General features: G+C 41.9%; 1 protein-coding gene across 2 annotated transcripts in view; it reads left to right on the forward strand.

Annotated features, from left to right (window-relative positions):
* The first annotated feature begins 4,113 nt into the window (after nucleotides 1-4,113).
* The window catches only part of phldb3 (pleckstrin homology-like domain, family B, member 3), a 28,715-nt gene continuing 9,128 nt past the window's right edge, over nucleotides 4,114-23,700 (forward strand). Inside the window, exons 1-7 of one of the 2 annotated variants that reach the window (XM_037075788.1) lie at nucleotides 4,114-4,719; nucleotides 14,088-14,236; nucleotides 14,426-14,536; nucleotides 15,336-15,473; nucleotides 15,976-16,104; nucleotides 18,372-18,557; nucleotides 21,920-22,030. In XM_037075788.1, coding sequence (XP_036931683.1) covers nucleotides 14,090-14,236; nucleotides 14,426-14,536; nucleotides 15,336-15,473; nucleotides 15,976-16,104; nucleotides 18,372-18,557; nucleotides 21,920-22,030 — 822 coding nt within the window. In that variant the 5' untranslated portion in view covers nucleotides 4,114-4,719; nucleotides 14,088-14,089. The remainder of the gene's footprint in view (nucleotides 4,720-14,087; nucleotides 14,237-14,425; nucleotides 14,537-15,335; nucleotides 15,474-15,975; nucleotides 16,105-18,371; nucleotides 18,558-21,919; nucleotides 22,031-23,700) is intronic. The other variant, XM_037075789.1, reaches the window with a different exon arrangement.

Below are 23,700 nucleotides of genomic sequence, written 5' to 3' on the forward strand. Positions count from 1 at the left end.
CACCAGCTCTCATGCTGGTACAGGGGGAAAAAAATCTCTGGCTTGTTTGTATTTATTTGAACCAATAACAGTCTTCTTGAGTGGTACTAAACCAGAATAACATGATGGTAACAGCGTAGTGTCTGGGGGATCTTGTTTGCACGAGCTGTGACCAGGTTAGTGTTAGGTTGACTTCTTGTTGTAGTTTCCCTGAGTGAGGTGGATTCTGGAAACAGTAACATGTAGAGAGCAGAATGAGGCCTGGCAGGCAGTCAGGCTATGGAGGGCCTGACAAAAGATTAGATTTTCATTACTTGAAGTGTAAGTTTCAACATTTCTTGATCCCTATACAAGGGGCTAGAAGTGAAGACAGCTCTGCCTCTGCTGCATAGGTTTTGACCTTTCTGCCTCACATTCATACCTTAACAGAAGTGTTGGAATATTCCTTTATTTTTTTTTAAACCATCACAGGAAACTAGAATGGTCCACAGCAGCCCACTGAATTATTTTAATAGTTGAAGACCTCTATTTTAATAAGCTGCCATGCAAAGTAAAAAGCAAAAGCAGAAAACATCATGTATTCCCGGTGTTCTGGTAATAATGGTTTGGGAGGATCCAACATCATAGCAACAAACTTGTGGATCCTGTTTACTCAGAAACGTGGATGCACAGATCTGATTCATCGCAGAAGGCCTTATAAAGCAGATCGGGTATCGACCATAATGCGACCAATCCACATTAAATAGTTATTTTTGACCATCTTGTGTCTCAAAAAAAAAAAAATCAGCTTTTGTTTGCTCAATTATGTTCACACAATCAGTTTGTAGAGCAACAATCCGTGACCTCATGTCATCGAATACCAAATTGGCTTTTCTGAGTTTCACACATTGACGTATGAAGGTTTAAAATTTAGAAAAAAGAGGCCAATAGCTTCCTGATACACAGTATGTTGATCTTCTGCCTCCTTTTCCGCTGCTCTTGTTATTGTGGTCATGACATACATATCTTTGATGTTTTGGGAATGAAACGCCTGCAAGATGCGCGGCAACTATCGTAATAAAGAAGACTTGATAAAGAATAGGAAGAAGTGTCGGGTAGAGAACAGGGTGGGTGATATCTGTTGTCTGGTCTTATGCAAGTTAATACTATAAGCACACACACACACACACACACACCATCTACCAGCTGTCCCTGTCAGCACCTGAGACAGACAACATTATTGGACCGCCTCTGCCCCACCTTGTGACAGACACCTGCATTGTTTTTTTGAATTCAAAACAGGACGTGCGTCGAGCTACAAGACATGTGGCTCCGGCGGAACGGTCGTTTGTGCAAAAATGGTCCTGTTCTCTTTAACCTGTTTTCTCTGCTGCGGGGAAGCGAAGGTGCCAGCTGTCCTTTCACCCAGTCTGTGTCACCCATCTGCCAGCCCCTCTTTCAGCCCCCTCGCTCGCACCACTCACTCTGTGCCACCGTGCACCGACTGCCCATTCTCTCTCACACCGGCCACATGTCACTGGAAAGAATCTATTACACTATCAGCTCATTCAGAAAGAGCTGTAAAGAGGCCAGTCAGGGCGATAAAAGCCCTCAGAGTGAAGAGTAGCTTCACCCAACAGAACCTAAAGAGAACCCTCCTATAGGGACTTTAAGTGTTTCTGTTGTTCTCAGTATTGAGTCCAGAGTGGTCTTATAATTGTTTCAAAATGTCAGTGAACGTGGAGTTATTGGTGTTCTTAAATCTCTCATTGTTTCACTAACATTTGCTTCAGGATTTCACATGGCTGTGGTACCTCACAGCGACTGTCTTATACTTTACGGTATTTAAATCTCCGCCGGGATCAAAACAATGCTGCTATACGCACTGGCTCTTAGTCAGTGTCACTAAACAGGAAGTGCTCTTTGTATGTGTACACAGTCAACCAGGTCATGGGATTTCTAATGGTGGTAAGTCGCCCTGCTGCGATGGTTCTGGACTATCAAATCATATATTTCATGATATTACCACGTTAAAAGGGCGCTGTTGAACGTCTGTGTTGTGCTGGAAGCCGGTCGTTTGCTCCCGTCAGCAGACCCCATTTCAAAACAAATGTGTACTACTGTTAATCCCCGTTGGCTGAGCAGTGAGGCAATCGAGAAAGTGTATGAAGACATCACAAAGAAATCCACAGACCAGCAGCATTAAACAACAAAGTCTGATATGCAACCGAGAGAAACAAGGAAAGTCTCATATTTTCTCGTCACATAACAATCCACCTGCATGTGGCCAGTAAAAAAGACATTAATACCTGTGAATTGCTTCAAATTGATACATTGAGTTCCTTTAATATCCTTTAAGGACTTTTGTTTAGTTTATTGTATTCTAGTATTCTAGTGCTTGTTAATCCCAGAAAATCATGTTGGCGAGTATAAGCTAAGGAGAAGTCTCGCTTCATTCCCATCTATGCTGAGAGCTCAACATATGCAACATCAACCAATGACATTGGCACCACTGACAAGTAAGTAAGTAAGTAATGGCGTTTACTTTTTAAATATCTGTTATATCAATCTCTATCTCAAGTCCATAGCATTGGCCAGAAAGGCGATTCCTATGAAGGAATTAGTTTGGTGAAAGGTCAAAGTCAGAATAACATAATAAATCTTTTGACTTGGTTTTTAAGTTAAAATTCAAGAAATTTAAGTACAATATTTCCATATTTCATGCATGATAGGAGATGATATTTGGAGTTACCGACTACAATAACTATTCACAACCAACAGAAAAACTAAATAAAATAAAAGCCCACCCCTATAAAACCCCCTAAACAAACATGAGAAACAAACACAGCAGACTCCCTACAGAGCCAAGAGAGTGTTTTATTGTGAAATTTCAACAAACAGGTGCAGTGGGAATAACCGGGTTTAAAACCATCAAGGAGAACATCAGAGTAAACAATCACTTGGAGTCATCTGACGAACAATCGGTAAAATAAAACAACCCACGTAGGTTGTATATATCTTTTAGGACCTTCACTTTGCTCTATAGGACCACGCTTATTCTATTTACTCTAGTTCAGGTGCAACGAAAATCAGAAAGCAGCTAACTTTACTGCAGTGGCATACTTTACCATCCAGATTGAGAATACATGTGACTGTCCCTATTTTTATAAGCTTTCATTCTGCCTACAGTATAAGGTAAGGGATCACAAATGCCCAACACTTGCAGTTAATGTCTATACGTTCCTTTTAAAGGACTGTGAAATTTTCCATATTTTGCCGGGTCTCTATGCAAAGTCAGGTATGATCCGCCTTATCGTTCTACTGTTTTGCCCTCCAGGTAAGTGCACGGGTCACGGGACTGAAAACTATGACTAGGGAAAATACTTTTTGCGCCCCAGGAGATTTTCTTTAGCTGCAGTACCATGAGTGGCCACCATGCCAGATATGGTACCCTCCTCTGAGGCCTGATCCTGAACTTTTATCTTATGGAAACTCTTGTAACAGAAACAGGAGCAGATTGTCTGTATGCTGAATGTTGATGGTTTCTTTTATCAATCCTAAGCGTTGCAAGTGTATTAGCCATGTCGTTAGCCATCTGTTACCATATCGTTATCTAATGTCAGTCAAAAATGATCGTGCAGCCTTTTCTCTGTTGGCACACCGCTTCAACCCAGCTCTCCGCAAAAAAAAAAAAAAAAAAAAAAAAATGCAATGTGGACACCGAACCTGACGTTTTAAATAGTTCATATTGTTGGTGCTGTTATTATACTTTAAATCTTGCTTGCATAATAAAACTATTTTACTCTTAAACAGGTTTTAAAGGCTTCACAACTTTCTGCATGTTGGTGCCCCACCACATGTAGCTGGTGGCCTTTTCCATAATTTGGCCCGGGTCCTCAGTAATCCTGAGTCCGCCCCTGACTCTTTATATTAACAGCTCAAAACTAGTTATAAGTTACAAGATATTTTAATGCTTCACTTGTCACCAGATGACTTCTGCTCCTCTGTGACCGACCTGAGCTCCCCTCCTCTACTTTGACCCCATTAGTTCAGTGTCCTGCACTTTATCACTGTATTATTAAAACTACTCCCGTGGGGGAGGCCGTCATGAAGAGTATTTAAGTGGCCTTTTTAAACTTCGCTGTGCGGTTGGCAGCCTGCCTGGGTGACTCTTTTAGTTGAGCCGCTCCACAATGAGAAAGCCCCGTCAGTTCCCAGAATAGAAAATCCCATTTCGGTGCGGAACTTGAACGGGACTTTCACTGCTGCTGCTGCTGCTGTGTGAACTGCAGCACAGGAGTCGGCGGTGAGCTTTGTTTGGACTGATATAGTACCTTTTACTTTATTTTTGTTCATGACATTTGTATCTGTCGCCTCCCGCCTCCCGCCTCCTCTTCCTCCTCCTCCTCCTCCTCCTCCGCGTGCTTCCAGTCCAGCCTCACCTGTTGACGCCGACAGCAGCTCACACCGGACCTGTCATGTCTCGCGGGAGGGATTGAATCAAACCAGGTGGACAAGGTGACAATAAAGAAAAACACCAGCAGAAAAGTGGAGTTAAGGTGGTTGTGAGACTTTGAGAGAGACAAAAAAAACAAACAAAAAACAAACAGCTGGTGAGCTCGAAGAAACTTAAAGTGAAAGAAAAAAAACGTGACGTGAGGATTTTGTTCCTGTTTGGCTCCAAACCGGCGTCGTCAGCATGTTGTGAAGGTTGGAGCTCCGACAAGTGTCTTCGTCCAGGACTGGAGCTCGTCCGTCCAGGTAAGACTGGCTGTCTTTTGTTGTCTTGTTGTGTCTGTAGAGAGAGTTTCCACTTCTCACAATACACACACACACACACACGCTTTGTGCTCTGGTGCTGTTTCCTGGTGTGCGCTAAATATCGGACAAAAACCTCCCATGCAAGAGAAAAATGTTCTCAAAAATATCCTTAAATGGAAGCTGTGACTTTAAAGTGAAGCTTCTTAACACTTGAACTTTAAATTCTCTTTATTAGACTTCATTTGACTACTTGTTAATCATCCTGCACCTTTTTTATTTTGATAACAAAAGAGGAATCAACAGAAAGCTTCCTGGTGATGTTGAATGCACCACCTGAAACCACCTTCTTGCTTGAAACTTGTCTGTGGCTGCAACTGTAAAGATACTCATGATTCATTGAGTCGTACTTCTTATGTTGTGTCCCACCCTTTGGCCTGAAAACACACATACACCACAATAATTGAGATTATTCATCTTATCTGTGAGACTTTCTCAGCTAAAAACCTAACCTCAGTTTACACGAGTCCCCCTCCTCTTTGTTTACAGTGACCGCAAGATATCTGAGCTCTTTATCCCTCCATCAGCACATTACAGGGTAAACAGAGAGGGTGGGAGTGTAGGTCGAGGAGTAAGATTGAGGGTTTGTTGCCCGGAGAGTTCTCTCTCTCTCTTCCTCCCTCTCTTACACACACCTTGTTTTGACCTGCTTTGTACAAATCTGTGTCTGAGCCCGACATCCTGAGCTGTCATTAATGGATCTCTGTTTTCTTGCATCACATTTCCCCAGAGATTTACTCAGGCCAAAGGAATCTCTGTAGGTGCAGTCGAACCTGTAGCGATGCCAGGAGCTGCACACAGAAGCAAAATGGGAGTTGATAATGGATTTTCTCGCTGTGTCTAACTACATTGCTCCATTTAAGTAGATTTTCTGATGCGTAGGGAGAGTTAAAGGCGGCAGGTAGATGTATGTAAAGTTTAATGGACGCCTCTCTGTCCCTCAGACCTCTCTGCTCGAGTTATTTATTGCAGACAGCGGATGTTTTCTTGTATGACAGCAAAGGTATCTAACTGTCTGAGTGTGCCGTGACGCTGAGCCAGCCTGCGTGACACCCTGAAAATGAGGCAGCTAAATCAAATCTAGCCATAAGTAATGTTATTATCTACACCTATGCTTTTCTTTAACTGTTTAAAAGTATATTATCTCATATTTCTGCATAAAGTCGGCGAACACAAACCCCCAGAATAAATGTTCGCCGAGAACTTTTCTGCAGGATTACAGAGAAGTCGAATGTTTTGTTATGTTCACAACTTTGCGGTTTGATCACGACTTCCTGTGAAAAATGGCCGCGGTTTCTCACAACACATCTGGAAATATCCACAGGTGTCCGTCCTTTAAAGATATCCAGTAATGTGACTTGTTGTGTTTTCCAGCCTTGCTGGCTTTTAATAACAAATTAAAACATGATTTGTGTTATTGCCTGCTTTTAATGAGCATTAACATTTTCTTTCTTTTTTGTGTATTTTTTTAATGTACCCACTTTCTGCGTTTCCCAGAGTGCCTTTCATTTTGACGAGAACTTTTTGCATTTCTTTTGAAGTGAGAAGAAGACGTGTGGTACAAGATGCTGATTTGTTCACTGAAAGCGTCAGCATACTTTTTTTTTCATCCAAAGTTCTTCAACAGCTGTGACAGCTGTGACTTTTTGAAACAATGCCCAGGTTTGGCATCTGCTAGTGCACAAACCGGTGTATCGGTTTCATCTGCTTTAGAATTTGCCTTTTTAAAGTTCAACTGAAATGAAAATGAAGCTATTATTAAGTCTACTCAACCTCATGCTGATGGAAAGTTGGGTGGGAAGGTTTTGCAAGTCATTTCTGGAGCTTCAGAGCAAAACAGCATTGCAGCATCATCCTAAACATCTGGAGCAGATGAGGACTTCAGTGTAATTCAAGTCTCCAGAGATCCAAAATTGATACCAAAAAGTTATTTAAACATTTATTAAGTTAAAATCTTCACTGTAACTGCTACACTAGAAGCTTTAGTGTGCAACCTGTCAGGTCAACTGCAGGTCGAGGGTGTAAATAACGTCTTTTCAAATCAATTTGTGATCTCAGGTTCTCCAGACACTTTACCCTGGACCAGCTGTATGAAGCCATGTTATATTTCTCGGTCCTCGGCTACTTCAGTTGTTCAGGAGAATGCTGCTCTGCTGTGAAGCTCCAGAAATGTTTTGTGCACGAGGTAGACTTAACTCGTTCCTCCATCGGCAAGGAAGGGAAGAGATGATGATGATCTTTAAGCTTAGATCTGGAGAACAGTCTGACATTAGACTCTGTGGGACTGAACATAACCTGACATGTACCACTGACGTTTTAAATGGCTCATTTCTTCCACGCATACAGTTGCCATCACAGTCACTGCACAGCGTTTCATACTGACATCAGCTCCTCAGCCAATTTTCCACAGGAATGTAAAAAATAAAAACCGCCACGAAACAACAGAATGAGCGCAGAAATGACCCCAATACCACAACCTGTTTGTTTTACAGAGCTGAAGTGGTTTAACTTGTTGATCTTGATACAGGCAACATACCGGTAGGCCTGTGCTCTCTGTGTTTTCTTACATGTGACTCTGAGCTCAGCTGGCTGCGTAAGTGTTTTCACTCGCAATGCGTTGCCACCCATGTGACAGGCAGAGCTTGTCACTTTTCTCACATTGACAGCTGGGTGACAAACCACCCTCATCTTCACCTGCTTTTCTTGCTCACAAACTTGTGCTGTGACGACAGCTTCCCAGTCCTCGACGCCGAGCCGGCAGGAGCCACACACGGCAGGTCCAGAGGTCGCTGCCGGGGAGTCCGCAGCATTTCATCTGTCAAGTGACAGCACGCTCTCTGCCCCAATGTAGGACAGGTCCATAAAAATGTCAGCTTCCTCTAAATGTGTGCACATACATATTTAAACATATGTACGCATGCACACATATAAAGGGTGTCCTTCAACCAAACGTCATTTCTTTGGTGAGAGCCAACGTGTGACGATGCCAGAGCAAAGAACTTCAGCATCTCCACTTTGACAATAAAAATAGGAAAATTACTTCTGCTCTCTGGAAAATGTGTGTGCCTGAGATGACAATGTGATGATGTCAGGCCTGCTATTAAACACAAGAGTTTGAAAGACTGGAGATTTGGTCTGATGGAAGCCACAGCCTGCAATTGTGGTCAATAAAACGAACATGTGAATTGCCCTACCAGGTCACACGGCCTAATAGCTGGTTTTGATCTTTTGCCTTCTGCAGATGAGAGGACACCACGTACAGTAACCAAAGAAGGATTTTGTCGTCTTGATCGTAGAAGCTCTTCTGGTCTGTGTCGTGCCACTGTGTTAAAGGCAATGCAGCATTTGTACAGTACAATGCACTGAATGTATGTCGTTGTGAGAATGACTGATTTCACAACTCACTAATCCTCTGGAAATATTTCAAGTCTGTAAACCTAACATGACAGTCAGATGAAGTAGACTTTAATCTTTTACTTTTCAGTCTCTTTCGAAAATAAGTGCTTTGAGGAAAATGAAGTCTGTGTGGAGGTCAGTCCCCCTCACATTGTGCCATATTGGACCTTCTGCTTCAGCCCACAGAGCTAACACACATCACCTGTCCACTGTTTACATTGCAGTGCACAGTAACCCAGAGATTAGTCCGTGTCAGAAGTGGGTCACTTCACAATCTCTTCAAAGAAGTTCCTTTTTTCCAGTCATTCATTTAAAGATGAAAAAGTTGTAATTGATATATTATTCTGTAATTCTGGGTTACTGTGCGCTGCCGTGTGAAGACCCTTACTGTGTTTTAACCCCGTTAGATAAGTTTGCTACTGTTTCTTAATGTGGCCCCTGTGGCACGGCGTACTTCAGGATTATGTTGGATTACGTTGCGGATTCTGGCTGCTTTTACTGAACTTGGAAAATCAAGTTTTTCTTATTGTGGACTGCTGATTCATCTGCTTTAAACATTATTTGCTTTGATTATTTATAAGGTTTTATTCAATTTTATGTATTTTTTTTTTTCAGTATTTCAAAGGTGTAATCTGTTAAAGTTTACTCTAAACAAGTGGTGGGCAGCATGTCACCATAGTTACCGCTAACTCCCTCTAAGTGTCGCCACCTTTAGCTCGGTTAGCTGCGCAGCTAGCAGTCTGGACTGCGACCACGGGAGTGTCGGTGATCAGCACAGGAGCTTTGGATTGGGACGGGCTGGGGCTAGCTGGTTAGCATGCTAACATCAGTAGTTATCTCTGCAACATGCTACAAAGATGTCATAATGTCAAAACTGTTATTTCTGCACACTTTTTTAGGACATGATTGAGTGTTTTTATCGTAAATTCTACCTATTGCATTTCTAAATTTTTGTCCTAGTTTCCTGTTTGTTTCTTGCATCAGTTTGCATTTGAAGCTACTGTTGTTTTGACATTTATTTATATTGTATCACAGTAGTACCCACAAAAAGGTCTATGACAATAAGTAGAACATTGTTTGTCATCAGTCAGCAGTCGATTTGAGTGAACTCAGAGTGACTCCGAGCTCGGCCTCTGCGGATTAATTCAGCATTGTACACCGCTCCCCTCTTTACAAGGCACTTCAGCTCACATGCTCCATGTGTGACATGTTTTTCCTATACTGCCCTCGCGTTGAACGCATAGTGACAGGCTGTAAACGGCATTCACACCCACACAGAGCATGCCACTGTCAGAGCCCCTTTGTCCTGCGTGTTGCTGGTGGAATATTGCTGTTGTCAGTGTTGACTTTATGGTTTTTGTGTACACAATGCTTAGCCCCACTTTTCCTTTTAGCCACCCACGGATGAGGGGTCCTGGCAGGGACAAGGTCATCCCAGAGGGTGTTTGCATCGTTTGCATCGTTTGGAAGCTGCAGTATACTCTGCTTTTTGCTTTAAGCAGCAGATAAGTCAAACTTTAAATATGCTTTGGCCCTGGTCTCAGTGCCAGTAGGCAAGAGATAGACTGACATACTAACATGTTGAGAGGACAGTGGTAGAGTTGTACACAGGGACACTATAAACCATATTAAAGTTCAGTCTACTCACCACAATGAGTACTATTCGGTCTGTGAAAACAGTTGTTTTAATGTCTTTCTGAAAGAGGAAGTTTGAAAAAAGAAATTCACACCAATGACTTAACAGGGAACTCCTCTGACTTCACACATACAGTAGTGTTTCCCATGAGCTATAAACAGACTCTGATGTGTAAATAATAGTTGTATAAGCCTCTTGAGCCTGCTGAGAGCTGCACGGATAAAATACCTCACGTTGTTTCCTCGGAGTCAGCATCAGTTGAGGATGAGGCCGTGGGGTGGATTTTACAATTAAAATCTGGATGCGGTCAGTGGCACACCAAGCCCAAAAAGTTAGACCATAAAATTAACCAGATTGTCCTCGTTGCGGCGCCGATTTGCAAGAGAGAATCCTGAGATCAAACTTAGGGTTTAGCGCCTGTCAAACGGTTCCCTTCCCCAAAACATGCTGAAGAACCTGTGTTGGCTGTGAAAATGAGAAAAAGGTGAAAGCTCCTCCTTTGTCAGTGTTTAGTTTGTCCTTTCATGGCTACTGTAGAAACATGGCGGTGCAACAAGGAGGACTCTGTGGAGGAGGACCCACTCCTGTAAATATAAAAGTCTTATTCTGACGTAACAAACACTGTTCTAAGTTTCGGGTGCAATGAAAACCTAATCATGATTGTTTTTTAATGACTTATTTCCCTTTACTACATGCCAGCTGATTTCACTGGTATATGTCAGGGGTATGAAGTAATATCTTCTGCATCTGTTGCTCTAACCTTCCTTTATAAATGATCATAATCTTTACTGTATGTGCCTCCAGAGTTACAGATGATTATTGAAAAGTCTGCTGTTTTGGAACAAACAACATGGCAGCTTATAAAATGTTCCAGATAAAATCCATTAGTGTGTTTCTGACCGCTCAGTTGATAAACTGTCGCCGTTGAAAGCTGGGTTCATTATCTTTGCTTTTAAAAATGAAAGTGTCGAAAGCCCTCTTTTTTTGTGTTCTGCGTCAGTAAATTTAAACTGTTGATTTACTGACCTCTGTGGATCATTTGAGAGCAAACAAGTGATATTAATGGCGACAACTGAGAATTCAGAGTTAAAGGAAGTGATAAGACCTTTGCTGGTTTGAGCACATGACGAGCCAATATGTCACGTGAGATCATTGTGTCGTGCTGCTGAACATACATGGTCTGACTCTGTGTGTGTGTGTGTGTTTGTGTTATGGTGAATCAGCTATTCGTGGTTATTGCTGATACCAGTGTTGCAGATTGAGTCCTGAAGTCTTCTGGGATCAGTTTGAGAGTTGGGAGTTAAGTATTGAGTTACCTCTGGGTAGTCATTACATAACTCGCACACAAACACACCCACACAAACACAAACACATGCACGCTCGATGCTGAAGTGCGTCTCTGTTCGCTCGCCCTCTGCTATCTTACTCTCCAGAGGCGATCCCCTCCCCGCAATCAAGTCCAATTATTTCGGGAACAGAACTGTGTTTTGTTCTTTGATCTGGCCCTCGGGCTGAACTCCGGCTTGTTTCTTTCATTTTTCTGTATATACTTTAAATTGTTTTCCATAGTACGGCTGTCACTAAGGGTTATTTTGTTTATTGATTTATCTGCTGATTATTTTCACAATTAATCGTTTAAAATGTCTCATCTCAATTTCCCAGAGCACAAAGTGACGTCTATAGATTGCTTTTCTTTTGTCCAACCAGCAGTCCTAAATTTTACTTAAATAATACGTTATTAATCAGTACCGCTGTATTTGCTGTTTTTTAAGAGATTATAATGCAGTTAAAGCTGCTTGGGGTCATTTTTAATTATTAGGTTCCCAGGAAGGTTTGATGTTACAGCCATTTACATACGGTGAAGTTAAAATAAGTTCTTGATAACAACATTTGAGGGATCACTGCAAAAAATGTGTTTTTCATTGGCCGGTAAGTCTATTGTAATTCTTTGCTTCATAAAAGTTGTATCAGTATTGGACCCAATCATTGAGTATCGTTTGGGCTCTAGTTCAGATCCCAAAGACTCTTCATTTACGATTATAAATGAGAAAGTCAATCAACAAATCATCACATTGAAGAAGCTGGAGCCAGCTAGTGTTTGACATTTTGGCCTCGTTATTAAAATAGTTGTTCACTAGGTTCTTCCGGTCGACGTATCATCACAGCTCACGTCCACAGTTTGAGCTCCTCTTTCTGTCTCACTCTCTCTTGTCGAGAGAACCTTTTGTTTATTGCATTTGACAAACTGCTGTTTGAAAACCTGAACTTTACTCCCCGACTGTGTGTCAACTCTCTCTTTCTGTCTCTCTCTCTCGGCTCCACAGCGTTGATAGTGTATCTGCATGGACTTTAGCTGGAGGTCACACTGCAAACATTTGTGCTGATGTTTGGATGATAAAGTCACTGAGTGGGAAGCTCTCTCTTTAATGTTTTTCCTAGAAGTTGAGAGCTTTTACTGGCCGGTGGAGAACAGGAGAAATCAGTCACAGTCTTCAACATTTTCCACTTTAATAACATTCAGTGAAACTTGAAGAACATCATTAAGCAGTGACGGCATGAAAGGAATTATTTTATTGTGCATTATTCTTTACAAGTTCATCCGCTTGCCTGTTCACTAGTAACTGAGAGGTCGATAGACTTTGCTTAAAAAGTGGTTTCAGACTCTCTTCACCTCCCTACACTGTCTGTAGATAGCAAAATGATATTGTTACAATGAATTCATTTGGCCATTATAATCTTTTAGTGAAAATCTTATATTTTGACAGCTCTGAATACAACAAATTACAAGTTTAATTTTTGGCCCTCTAACGTCAAAGGTTTGGTCTACTCTGATGAAAATAACACTGTGAGCTCTCCTGTCATGGGACCTGGTGTATCTGTATCATAAACTTTACTGTATGTGAGATGGAACATTGCATGAGTCATGGACCACAGATACGGTTGTTTTCTTTACTTTCACATCTGTGACATACTCGTCAGTCCTGAAAGCGAAAATGGAATTTAAACTTTAGTGTTTTATTTAACTCTTTATCTTGGTTGTTGATTTGATTCAGGCAAAGTTTTATACTTTTTATCTATTTCATCATCAGTCATTTAGAGTATTAAAAACCTCTTATGAAAGTCTCATTAGGATCAGATCTAGATTTGACTTTTTTTCAAAAGTGAAACAATTCTTCGCCACTGGTGATTATGATGTATTAAAAATGTCGAGAGATAGTTGAGAGATAGTTTAAGTTTTTCCTTTGTGAAATCTGAAGCTCCTTGTTGCACATTTTTAGTGCATTTCTGGTAACAACACACAGGCCTTTGACATCTTAGACTCCATTTCCTGTCGATTTTCTCTTTTCTTCATCCGTCCATCCATGCCTCCCCCTCGTCCAGCTCCCCCCTCGATGTCAGTGTGCCAGTCGCTGTTTGGAAGCCTTCGCTCATATCTCAGCTGTATATTTATCTCCCTGCGCTGCATTCCCTGCAGCCTAATAAGGTCTGGCTACAAAGAGAGAGGGAGGGCACGGAGGGCGAGGGGAAGATGGTGGGAAAAAGGTTGGACAATAGGAGTGAAAAGTATTTTCCCACAAATTGGTTTTGGTCTGTGTGATTCTGTAAGCATGTGTGTTTTTTAAAAAAAAAGAGGCCACACAGTAGAGGACAAAAGGCCAAAATAGAATAAAGGGACCGGGATAATGTCGGCCTTTAGGTTGACATGTTCCCAGATGTTGGGAAGCCTTTGATGTAAAGCAGTGTCAACACTATGTAATGATATATGTTCGTGTAAATGTGACAGACGGAACAAAAAAAGTACAACATGAAAGTACTTCAAAGTCCATTCTGATGTGCTCCAACTTTCATTTTCGTGGGTGCTTTGTCTTGATTGTTCTGGTTCCATTCATCTTCTGTCTCGCTGCTGATGCACATCAAAAACCTCCGACAGAAAAGACTATTATTTATCACGCTTGTGTCCTCACTGAGTCCATCACTAGGAGAGGGACCCTGAAACACAACCACAAACCATCACACCACATCCTGAACTCTCCCGTCTCTTTCACTATTGCTTCCTCTTCCCTGCTGGGTGTTTTCTGCATCGCACACCGCTGTCTGGAAGCCGGGCAGCGGGGGCGGATTTCTGTGTTTTTCAGTACTACTCAGCTGTGAACTGTCACCTGATCTGTGATGCGCCTTCAGCCGTGCAGCAGATTAGATTACCACAATAACCAGCAAAGTCCCCCCCCCCCCCTGCCGAGTAGCTCTCATTAACTGCCTCCCCTGTCTCGGCCTTCAGAAATGCCCCAACACAACATGGAGAGCACCAGGAGCCAGTGGCAGCAAGGGATGCGGCCGCCGTGGATCAGCAGAGTGGCCGGAGGGCAAAGTCCCGCCTCCTCAGGGGCGGAGTCGGATACGGAGAGCAGCAGCACGGAAAGCGAGAAGGTGAGTGAATGAGATGAAGCTGGTGGTGATGATGGAGTGAGTTGGCTCTGTAATGCCAAACAAAGCGGTGGTGGTAAGAAGAAAGAAATGTTGCACCAGTGAATCATCAGCCCACATTTCTAGACTGTCTACTGTTGTAAAAGCTTGTTTGTGGTGACTTGGTCTCCTTCTTCCTCCCGTTTCTGCCAGTCCTGCATTAAAAAGCTGGAATCGGGCTCACTGAGGGTTGTGCCGTCAGTCTCAATGCTCCAACGGCGAATCACAGATATCGACCAAAAGAAGGAGGAACTGAAGATAGAGGTGAGCAAGTTAGGTGAATGTGGCCACATTTGAAGATGAATGATGTAACATCTCATCTCATTGTATTAAAGTGTCTAAAAGGACTAGTTAACTTGCATTCTCGGAAATATATCTAGCAAATTTTCAAACCCAGAAAAATGTGTAAATCTGTAAGTGATGGTGTGTTTATTTAGCTGTCTGTCGCTATAACTTCTGGGAGAGAGTGCAGAGGGAAGTCAGCGGATGAGTCTTAACATAATGTGAACCAAACTTTAAAACATGATATCGTCTGTGAATACGTCTGTCTGAGTCACGTAGATATAACTCCCGCGTTCCCACGATGCTTAATGTCTTTTGTTCATTGATGTTTATGTATGACATCATATTGTCATGGGTTTATTTGCTCTTAAATAAAAATTAAATAAAAAAGTAATCAATTGATTTAAAAAGAAAACTCACTTTGGGCTCAGAAAAACTCTTATCGTTATTTTGTGATGTTTCATGAATAAATTAATGATTAATCGATTCATTGAAAAATAATCTGCAGATGAATCAATATGGAAAAAACTAAGTTGCAGCTCAGGAATGTATTAATAAGTAAGTTCACCATCTGTTGGTCATCAGGTTGTTCTGGTTCCACTGAAGCTGCAGCAAATTAGCAAGAAAACACACACAAAAAAATTTCTATTGTCTCTGCTGAGGTCCGCACATTTAAATCTTTCCAAACACCGACTCGGTCACGGTGAAGGAATGCATATCTGTGACTTGCTCAATGTCTGGCCAATATGAATCAGCTCGGCTGCGTCTGCTGTCCCTTCAGCTGCAGCTGGAGATCGCCCTGCTGCAGGGTGAGCTGCAGACGGAGAAGAAGCAGCTGCACAGACACACACAGAGGCTGCAGGCTCTACAGCTGGAGAGCAGACGGACGGAGCGGCGCACACACACCGACAGAGGAAAGGTATTGTGTAATAAGATAAATGTGTTTTGTTTTACAGCGGTTACACTTTGTATCCGCTGCGTTTGTGATGTTTGATGCGATGATTTGCGGTGTTGTGTCACGATTCACGACCAACTGAATTTCTCCTTTCCTTGGAGACAAAGAAGACTGATAGTGTTGATATAACGTTCAAATAGTTTAACGGGAACATCGCAGTCACAACAGAAGAAGCTGGCCTGGGGGATTTCATAAGAAGAAAGGTGTGGGCTCAGTAAATGTTCCACAAACATCAACACGAGATGGAGTCGATGATAAGTCACTTCCCGTGCAGTGAATGTTGGAGTAGAGCCAGTTTGAATTAGATGTCTGTGGTCGTTAAGAACCAGATCTGTTGATAATATGGTTGTGAATCTGATCTGTTGCTGACTTTTTTTTTATCCACTCTGAAAAGTGTTTTTGTTTTAAATGTTAGCTGATGACCTGCTCTTGCTTCACCCCTTTTCTTGCCGTGTATGAACTACAGGAGCGAGAGCGTCTGGAGGAGGAGAGACGCAGGGTTGAGGCGCTGAAGACGAGGTGTGAGGAGAAGGAGAAACTGATCCCCGGTCAGCCAGAGAGCCAGAGAGAACAGCTAAAACTGCAGCTGCAGCAGGTGAGCGGCCAAGGATAGACTCAACATTTAACACTGGTCACTTCAACTTAAACTCTCAGAGGCAGTCTCACTAGATGCCACAACAAGTCTGAGTCTGCAGCCGCACAAGGTGAAACTAAACCTGTAGTGTGAAAGAGAAAGAATCGTTCCCCGTCTCCCACCTAATAACATCATAGTACACTGTATCAGTTTTGAAACACTGTGAAAGAAAGTAGTTGTTGGGAGTCTTCTCATGTCAGATAAGTCTATAAAATCTATTCTATCGTTGTGTGTGATGGTTTAAAAGCTCTCATAAAACAATATCTTGCATTAGGCCTCTGTTTCTGTGCTGTCAGGCCAGAGTGGAGCCATCAGGAGTCATAAAATAAGATACAAAATACACAAAATTCACTTCATCAGGCGGTTATACTCTGTCTCGTACAGCATCAAGTCTTCATAACGTTGTGTCAGAAAACCCGACAACACATCTGAGCAGTACATCTGGAATCTGACAGATATGCCTCCACCCACATCTGGTTATAAAACTCTAGACGATGTTATCTATATACAAAATATATTAGATTTTAAATGTTTCAATTAGCAGCCAAAACCAGCACAAAAATGGCCTGCGTCTTCGTCCTGCTTTGGAGACGGTGCAGGGTGTGAATCTTGCATTATGAAACGTGGCCACACGGATGTCACCAAACATTTCGAGGACGGCTCCAAAATCTATCTGAACTTGCTTGCTAAGGAACGGCTGCCAATCTAATAAATTGTTATTTGTTCTTGGCAGAGACAGATAAAACCACAAATGATACCGCCGCTGGCTCCTGACACCTATACGTAACCTTGTTTTTGTCTTTTTGGTTGCACAAAGTGTGATTGTTCCGTACCTGTTCGACCTGATGTGTCAGTGTGTCAGGAGATGACACACAAGCGCACAAAGCATATATTATGTTTGAGGACAGGTTTGGTGCAGTCCAGAGGCAGGTCGCCACTTTATGTTGCGACATGTCAGATTTATTTGAAGAGGTCTTCTAGAAACTTGTTTGTCACAGAGTCAAACACAAAGAGTTAACCTAAGATGAGAAGAACAGGTATTTCAGTTATGTAGCAATGAGGCTGTAAAGGTTTTTACCCTCACCTGCACTGGTACATTTAAGAAATGTTCTTAAAGATCATTTTGGCATTGAAGCATTAAAACCACTGCTTATACTGACAAAATACCAAAAAATACAAATTCCACAAAGTTTTTTTCTGATGTCTTTGATTCTTATATCTTCTGTCTTGAGGCAAAATCTGCAGCTTATGGCAGAGAAACTCATCTGGTATGGAAGTAAAAAAAAAAAAAAAAAGAAAACGTCTGGAATTTTTCTTTTAAAATAGCAGCTGTCGTTAACATAAATAGAACTTTTCTCTGGTTGTGAAACGTCTCATTTTGACAGTGAAGCCTCTTATATGACCTACGAAATAAATAAAGCAATCAGTGAGAAGATCGTACGACAGACACATTACCTCGCTGCCAGGCATCCTTGTTCCTGTTTAAATAGCAAAATTATTTTTTCAAAATAGCTAGATCAGAAGGTCTGTCTGGCCGGAGGCGGTGATGCTCATTTTTGTCCACAGGGATGACCAGAAACAACAAACTGCTGTTGCCAATCTGTGGAAGAAATTTACTTTATGTAATATTAGGACAGCAAATACAGAAACTAGCTCGGAGTTTGCACCATTTTGATACAAAATTCCATGAAAAAGACTTCTGCACGCTGTCCACTTCACTTGCAATTAAGTTTGATGGCAACAACGTTTTGGTACTTAGACCTTTATCAGCTTATCAGATAACCTGATGAGTGTGGTGATGTGGTTATCAGATAACCTAACGAATGTCTAAGTACCGAAACGTTGTTCTCATTAAACTTGATTGCAAGTGAAGTCGACAGCGTGCGGGACACTTAATCCTGATTTTGTCGGCCTTCTCCTACTCAACCTGTCGATCTTAAGGTTTGCAAAAGCTGCAAAATGTCAAAACATGAAACCAACTGTACTTTCTAAAATGATTTTAGTTCCTTAACTACAGTCTGTCTTTGAGAAAACAATATTATACATTGAGAGATCAGTTGAACAACAGACTGAGAGAAGAGAACTACCAATGTGACAAAATCAGAGAGCAGTTTAAACATACAAACGAAGTCTAATTATAAGTTTGTTATCCAATATTTATAAAGACTGCAGTATAAAATGAAATCAGCTGCTGTTATATTAGTCTGATTCCTCTGTCTTCATTGCAGGAGAAGGAGGCGATGGAAGCGGCAGTTCGGGCCTTCGAGGACTGGGAGTTCAGTGTTCTGGAGAAGGAGGCCGGCATCGACGAGGAGGAGGACGAGAGCACGGCGGACAAAGAGATGGAGGGAGGGAGCGAAGGGGAGGTGGAGAAGGAAATCTCATGTCAGCAGCACATGGTCAACACTGCGCAGGTAAACAACAAGTCTCAGAAGGAATCTTTCCTGAGAATTTCACAGCTGCTCCCGTCGTGCTACACGGGTTTCTCCGGCTTATCTGTGTGTCATGTGCCTCATGCTGCAGGCGAGCGTGGGATTAACCCCTCGCACAAACTTCCCCTTAGTACAGAATTATGACGTCAGGCTTGTGAATGGGGCAGGTGGACAAAATAACAGGAAAAGTCACAGTCCAGTAGAATGGAATGCAAAAAGTGCAAAAACATCTACATGATGAAATTCGACCCAAAAAACCTGCAGGTGTCAGGTGTTTCTGTTATTTAGTCGACCCCATGGACATACATGCATATACATTGTGCCTTAGATTTGTCCATTTAGATTGTTTTGATGTGAGCTGCTGAGTTTTGGAGATGTCTGCCTTCTCTTAAATATAATGGAACTAGATGTCACTCAGCTTGTGGTGCTCAGAGTGCAAAGAAAATACATTTAAAGAAACTGAACAACCATGTCTTTTTCTAGAAATCATGACCTGGTTGTGAGCAGGTTCAGGTTGGAACTATTTTCTTTCTGTGTCACCGCAGAAGGCAGAGTTCGATACAACAAACAGTTGTGGATTATCTTGAGTAACCAGGTCAGGATCTCTGGAACGAGACTTTGCTGTTGAAATGTATATTTTCAGTGCTCTGAGCACCACAAGCTCAGCGCCATGTTGGTTCCACTATATTTGTGGGAACAAGGTTCACAAGGTATGAGGTAAATTATGGGTCATTACAATACAGGTTTGCATAATGGTATGAAATTTGTAGGAGCAACTGACTGCTGTATCGTCCATGTGCCACCATATAAAATCTGAAAAGAAATCTGTATATTCATGACTGTGACAGTAGTAAGACGAGCCGTCAGAGCAGACGTCTGCAGCGGCTTTTTTTGTTCTATCGTTTGTGACTGAAATGTTTGCCACCGTCCTCCAGCTGTGAGCTCCTGAAATTAATTTTTCTTCTTTTCAGGGTTAAAATAAGTAGAGCGCTGACCAGAGAGTGAGCTGTGAGGCCACAACTCTGAGCTCCTCCTTCACTAATCACAGAGTCGTTGGCATTGATCAAACAAATCTTGCTCAGATACTATTTTTGCACGACGTACGCTCACTCTCCCATCCTGTCACAGACCATATATGCCATTGCAGGTTGAGACTTGCACCCCCGCCGCCACAAACACCAAACATGAACTCTTAACCTGACTCCCACCATCACATGACTCTATACAGCAAGCTTAATTACATCAGAGGCCACCATGAGAGAGAGAAATCAAAGATCAGTCAGAGGGAACGCAGAGCAGCAAAGACACAGTGAGTAAGATTTAAAGATAAGATCCATGAGGGGATTTGGAAGGTTTTGTGGCGAGGCTATGTTGTCATGGCTTGTGATACTGTAATCAGGGTTATTTTGTTCAATAAAGAGATTAAACATTTTTATCACGTTACTCACAGAAACTCATGAAATAGGTGTATCTTCCCAAATACAATTTAGGTCAAAACCAGCGATAATGCCACCATATCATGTAGCTAAATGAAAAGGGTTTCTCTGGGATTTCACATAAAGCCTAAAACCTGTTTTAGAGAAACAGCGTGCATGAACGAGGCCTGTGATTGGCCAGACAGTTAATGTTTGAATAGAGCAGGCTTGATTGGACGCGCCAGAACAGGTACTCTAAAACGCAGAGAGACAGTAGAGCGACCAGTGACGTGTGCAAGCCAAGATAGTGATTGGCATTTTGTAACAATTCATTCTGCAGACGTAAAAATCACAAGAAAACTCAAAGGCACTCTCATTTCATCGATACATTTCATCATGACTTGGACACGTTTCGACGTCGAGCCTTCACAGTGGGAGCAAGCTGCACCGTGGAGACTGCTCGATGCCGAATCGTGTCACGTTGGTTTTTAAGGTCTAACACGAGCATGATGGGAAAATAGCAAACAGTACTGAATAATTACAGAGAAAATGTCTTTGGAGTTTTCACGTGATTTTTCTTCTTTTTTTTTTTTTGTCTACCTGCTCTTATCCAAAGAGTTCCTCTAACACACTTAAACCCGACCAGGAAGCACTTCTCGCCTTACATTTTTTTAAATTCACTCTGTGGCTTTGTAAGGAGACATTGGGCAATTATGGGAACTCTTCAGATTAGGATTCACACGATCATCTGAGTCCTGGAACATGTCGGGACCTGCAGGATGAATCTTAAATTCAAACCGCACTGAGGGCGCCAACTGTTGAGACACTGGCGCTCTAGTGTGTCTTTTGTTTCGCTAGTGATTCATTGACCACAACATTGTTACTTCTGCCAAGCGGGTCGTGTTCTCACCTGTGTCTGTTTATTGGGTGGTTGGTTTTTGACTTGATGATGGTGCTGGAATAAAAAATCAGAGGATCAAGTTTGTATCAGTTGCCTGGTATGATGAGCTGATATTGGCCTATCCCAGATCTGTCAGTGTCGGTGTATATGTTGTGCAGAAAACATTGCTCGGGGTGATTTATGATAATTGTCTTTGAGTGACATTTGAAGAAGAATAGTTGGCAGTTAAGTTTCTTTTGATTGACTCTTTGTTTGAGCTGCAGCTGGGATCCAACGAGATGTCGATCCATCCAAAAGTTGAGATATTTCTCTCAAAACCACAAATGTCAACCTTGTGGTGGTGCTTTAATAAAAGTCAGAAGGGGGGTACGTTCAGTGAAACATCCTCTGAAACGCACGTATGGAAATGATTTCTAATTCCTTCACTATATCCAAAGATTTTCTGAGAACAACTGTATAAGCTTTCCGGGTGGATGTTTGTTTACATCCTCACACAGGAAGTTTCAACTTCCACAAGAACATATGAGTGCAGACAATAGACAGATGGTGTAAATAATAAAGACTTGTTCCTCAGTTAGCCGGAGTATGTAAGAGGAGGAGTGCAGAGTGAGGGGATGAAGAGGGGGATTGTGCGAGAGCGACGGTGGTTGACTCAGCTGCAGATGACAGTTCAGCTCTGCACCGTCTGTCACTGTGTCACATCAGCTCCCTGCGTCGGTCCATCACTTCTTCGAGTTGCTTTCAGCCCTGTTGTCACGTGTCCCTCTCGTGCCACCCATTAACTTGCAAATTAGATGTTTGATTTGCATTGTGTCTCAATCCGACCCCACATTTGCTCACACTGCACCCAACAGGCAACACATCGGGCGGAGGGGGGGGATATTTACCCAACATGACATCACCTCATAATGAAGATTAAGTAAACCCAGACCGGCCAGATGAATCAGATACAGCAAACAAGACTTCTTCTGAGGAGAAGAAGTCGCGTGTCGGTCCACGCTGATGGGAATTATGTTGTGAATTGTCAGGAGCGAGTGCAGCAGTTGGAGAGACAGCTGAAGGAGATGGAGAGGGAGAAGGAGAGGGAGCTGAACGCCCTGAGGAAAGAGAAGAGAGACCTGGTCCACACGACTCAAACGGTAAGAGGGATTAATGATACTGAGCACTGTCACATCACGGTGATTGGTTCATTAATTTGTCTGTCTTCGAAGCCTTATACATGTTTGACATTCAAACTGCTGGAGACCAACACATGTTAACTAAAGTTGGCAACTGTGGATTCCTTTGCACTTTAGTTGAATGTCTGGATTCAAAATCTAAAATGTATAAACATATTCTGCTCTCAGAAATCACCAGAATGCAACCAAATATGTTGCTGGTTTACATTAGATACAGTAATTGTGTCAGTGTACTTTTAAAAATGTGAATTTCCAACAAACTACTGGAGGAAAACACTTTATACATTTACAAATGCAGTGTCTAAATTCTGTATTTACTATTGAACCAATCACAATGTTCTTTGCATAAGCAATTACATAGTTCACACACAATATAAAAGTGTTTACACCCTTTTAAAATGTTTGATTCTTTCATATGATAACAGCATTACAAGACTAAAGAAAATAACTGCTAGAGTGAGATGCCGCTCTGATTCAGTTTCCATGTTTGACATTTTTGAACATCGGACTTAAATTTATCAGACAGCCCGAAACACCACAAACACCAAATAAGTGATAATGCTGCTCTGCTGTGTCTGCTGAATGTGTAATTTGTGTAGTTGACAGCTTTCATTTCGTTGTGCTGTGTTGTGTAATGATGAACAGATTACTTTGTACCTTATAAAGAGACAATTGCTCATTTGAAAGGGTGATATTATGTTCATGTTGCATGTAAAGCTTGTTGCACTGCCCTCAAGTGGCCAGAAAATCAGAAAATGTGGTTTTAAAGCGCCGACTACTTTAGGTTATAATGAGTAAATATACAGAACATCGTATGATGGGGGGCTGGGAGATTGTTTAGTGATATGAGACTGTATATGATCTTAGGTTTCCGATGTGCACGCATAAGTGTTGTCTTCTGGTTTTAAAGGCTCCACTACAGTCAAGCGATGTCATTTTCTGAACTTAACAGACTTCTACTTCCCATTTTCCTATTTTGCTGTGTTAATAATTTGTAAAAGTACCAATAATCATCACTAAAATTGCAGTATGCAAATTGCAATATTGATATTGAGGTCAAAAGCTATTGTGATATTTGATTGTGAACATCTTGTGGTATATATTGTGTTTCACGATAAAGTCTATAAAAATACAAGGCCATGTCGCCCAGCTGTAGCACCGTGATACTGCAACAGTTCCTGTCTGTTTTCCATTTTGTAGCATTTTCCAAATGTCGAATGGGATTTATTTTTACCCTGCATTGTAAAATGGAACACATTTTATTGTTTACATGATAAAACTTTTTAAAACGTCTCATTTTAAACAGACTCCTGCCTCGTAAAAAGTAGAGGGCAATCAATGACCACGACCCAAGACGTGTTTCCCATGATTCACGGTGCAGATGGGGTGGGGGGGTAAAAGTTTTCATGTTAGATGGCTGCTGGAAGAGACAAATGATCTGAATAGTGACCAAAACTTGTGTATGCAACAGATTGCAGTTCTTCTTATGATATTCCTCTGCATTAATTCCCTGTAGTGTGAATAATGTTTGATATTAGACTCAGCTGTAGGGTGTTAATTTTTTCCTTCTATTAAAAACATCCAGCGATTTTTCATTGGCTAACATTTGGACGACAGCTCACACCACCACG

Source organism: Acanthopagrus latus, chromosome 17 (assembly GCF_904848185.1).
Source record: "Acanthopagrus latus isolate v.2019 chromosome 17, fAcaLat1.1, whole genome shotgun sequence".
NCBI lineage: Eukaryota > Metazoa > Chordata > Actinopteri > Spariformes > Sparidae > Acanthopagrus > Acanthopagrus latus.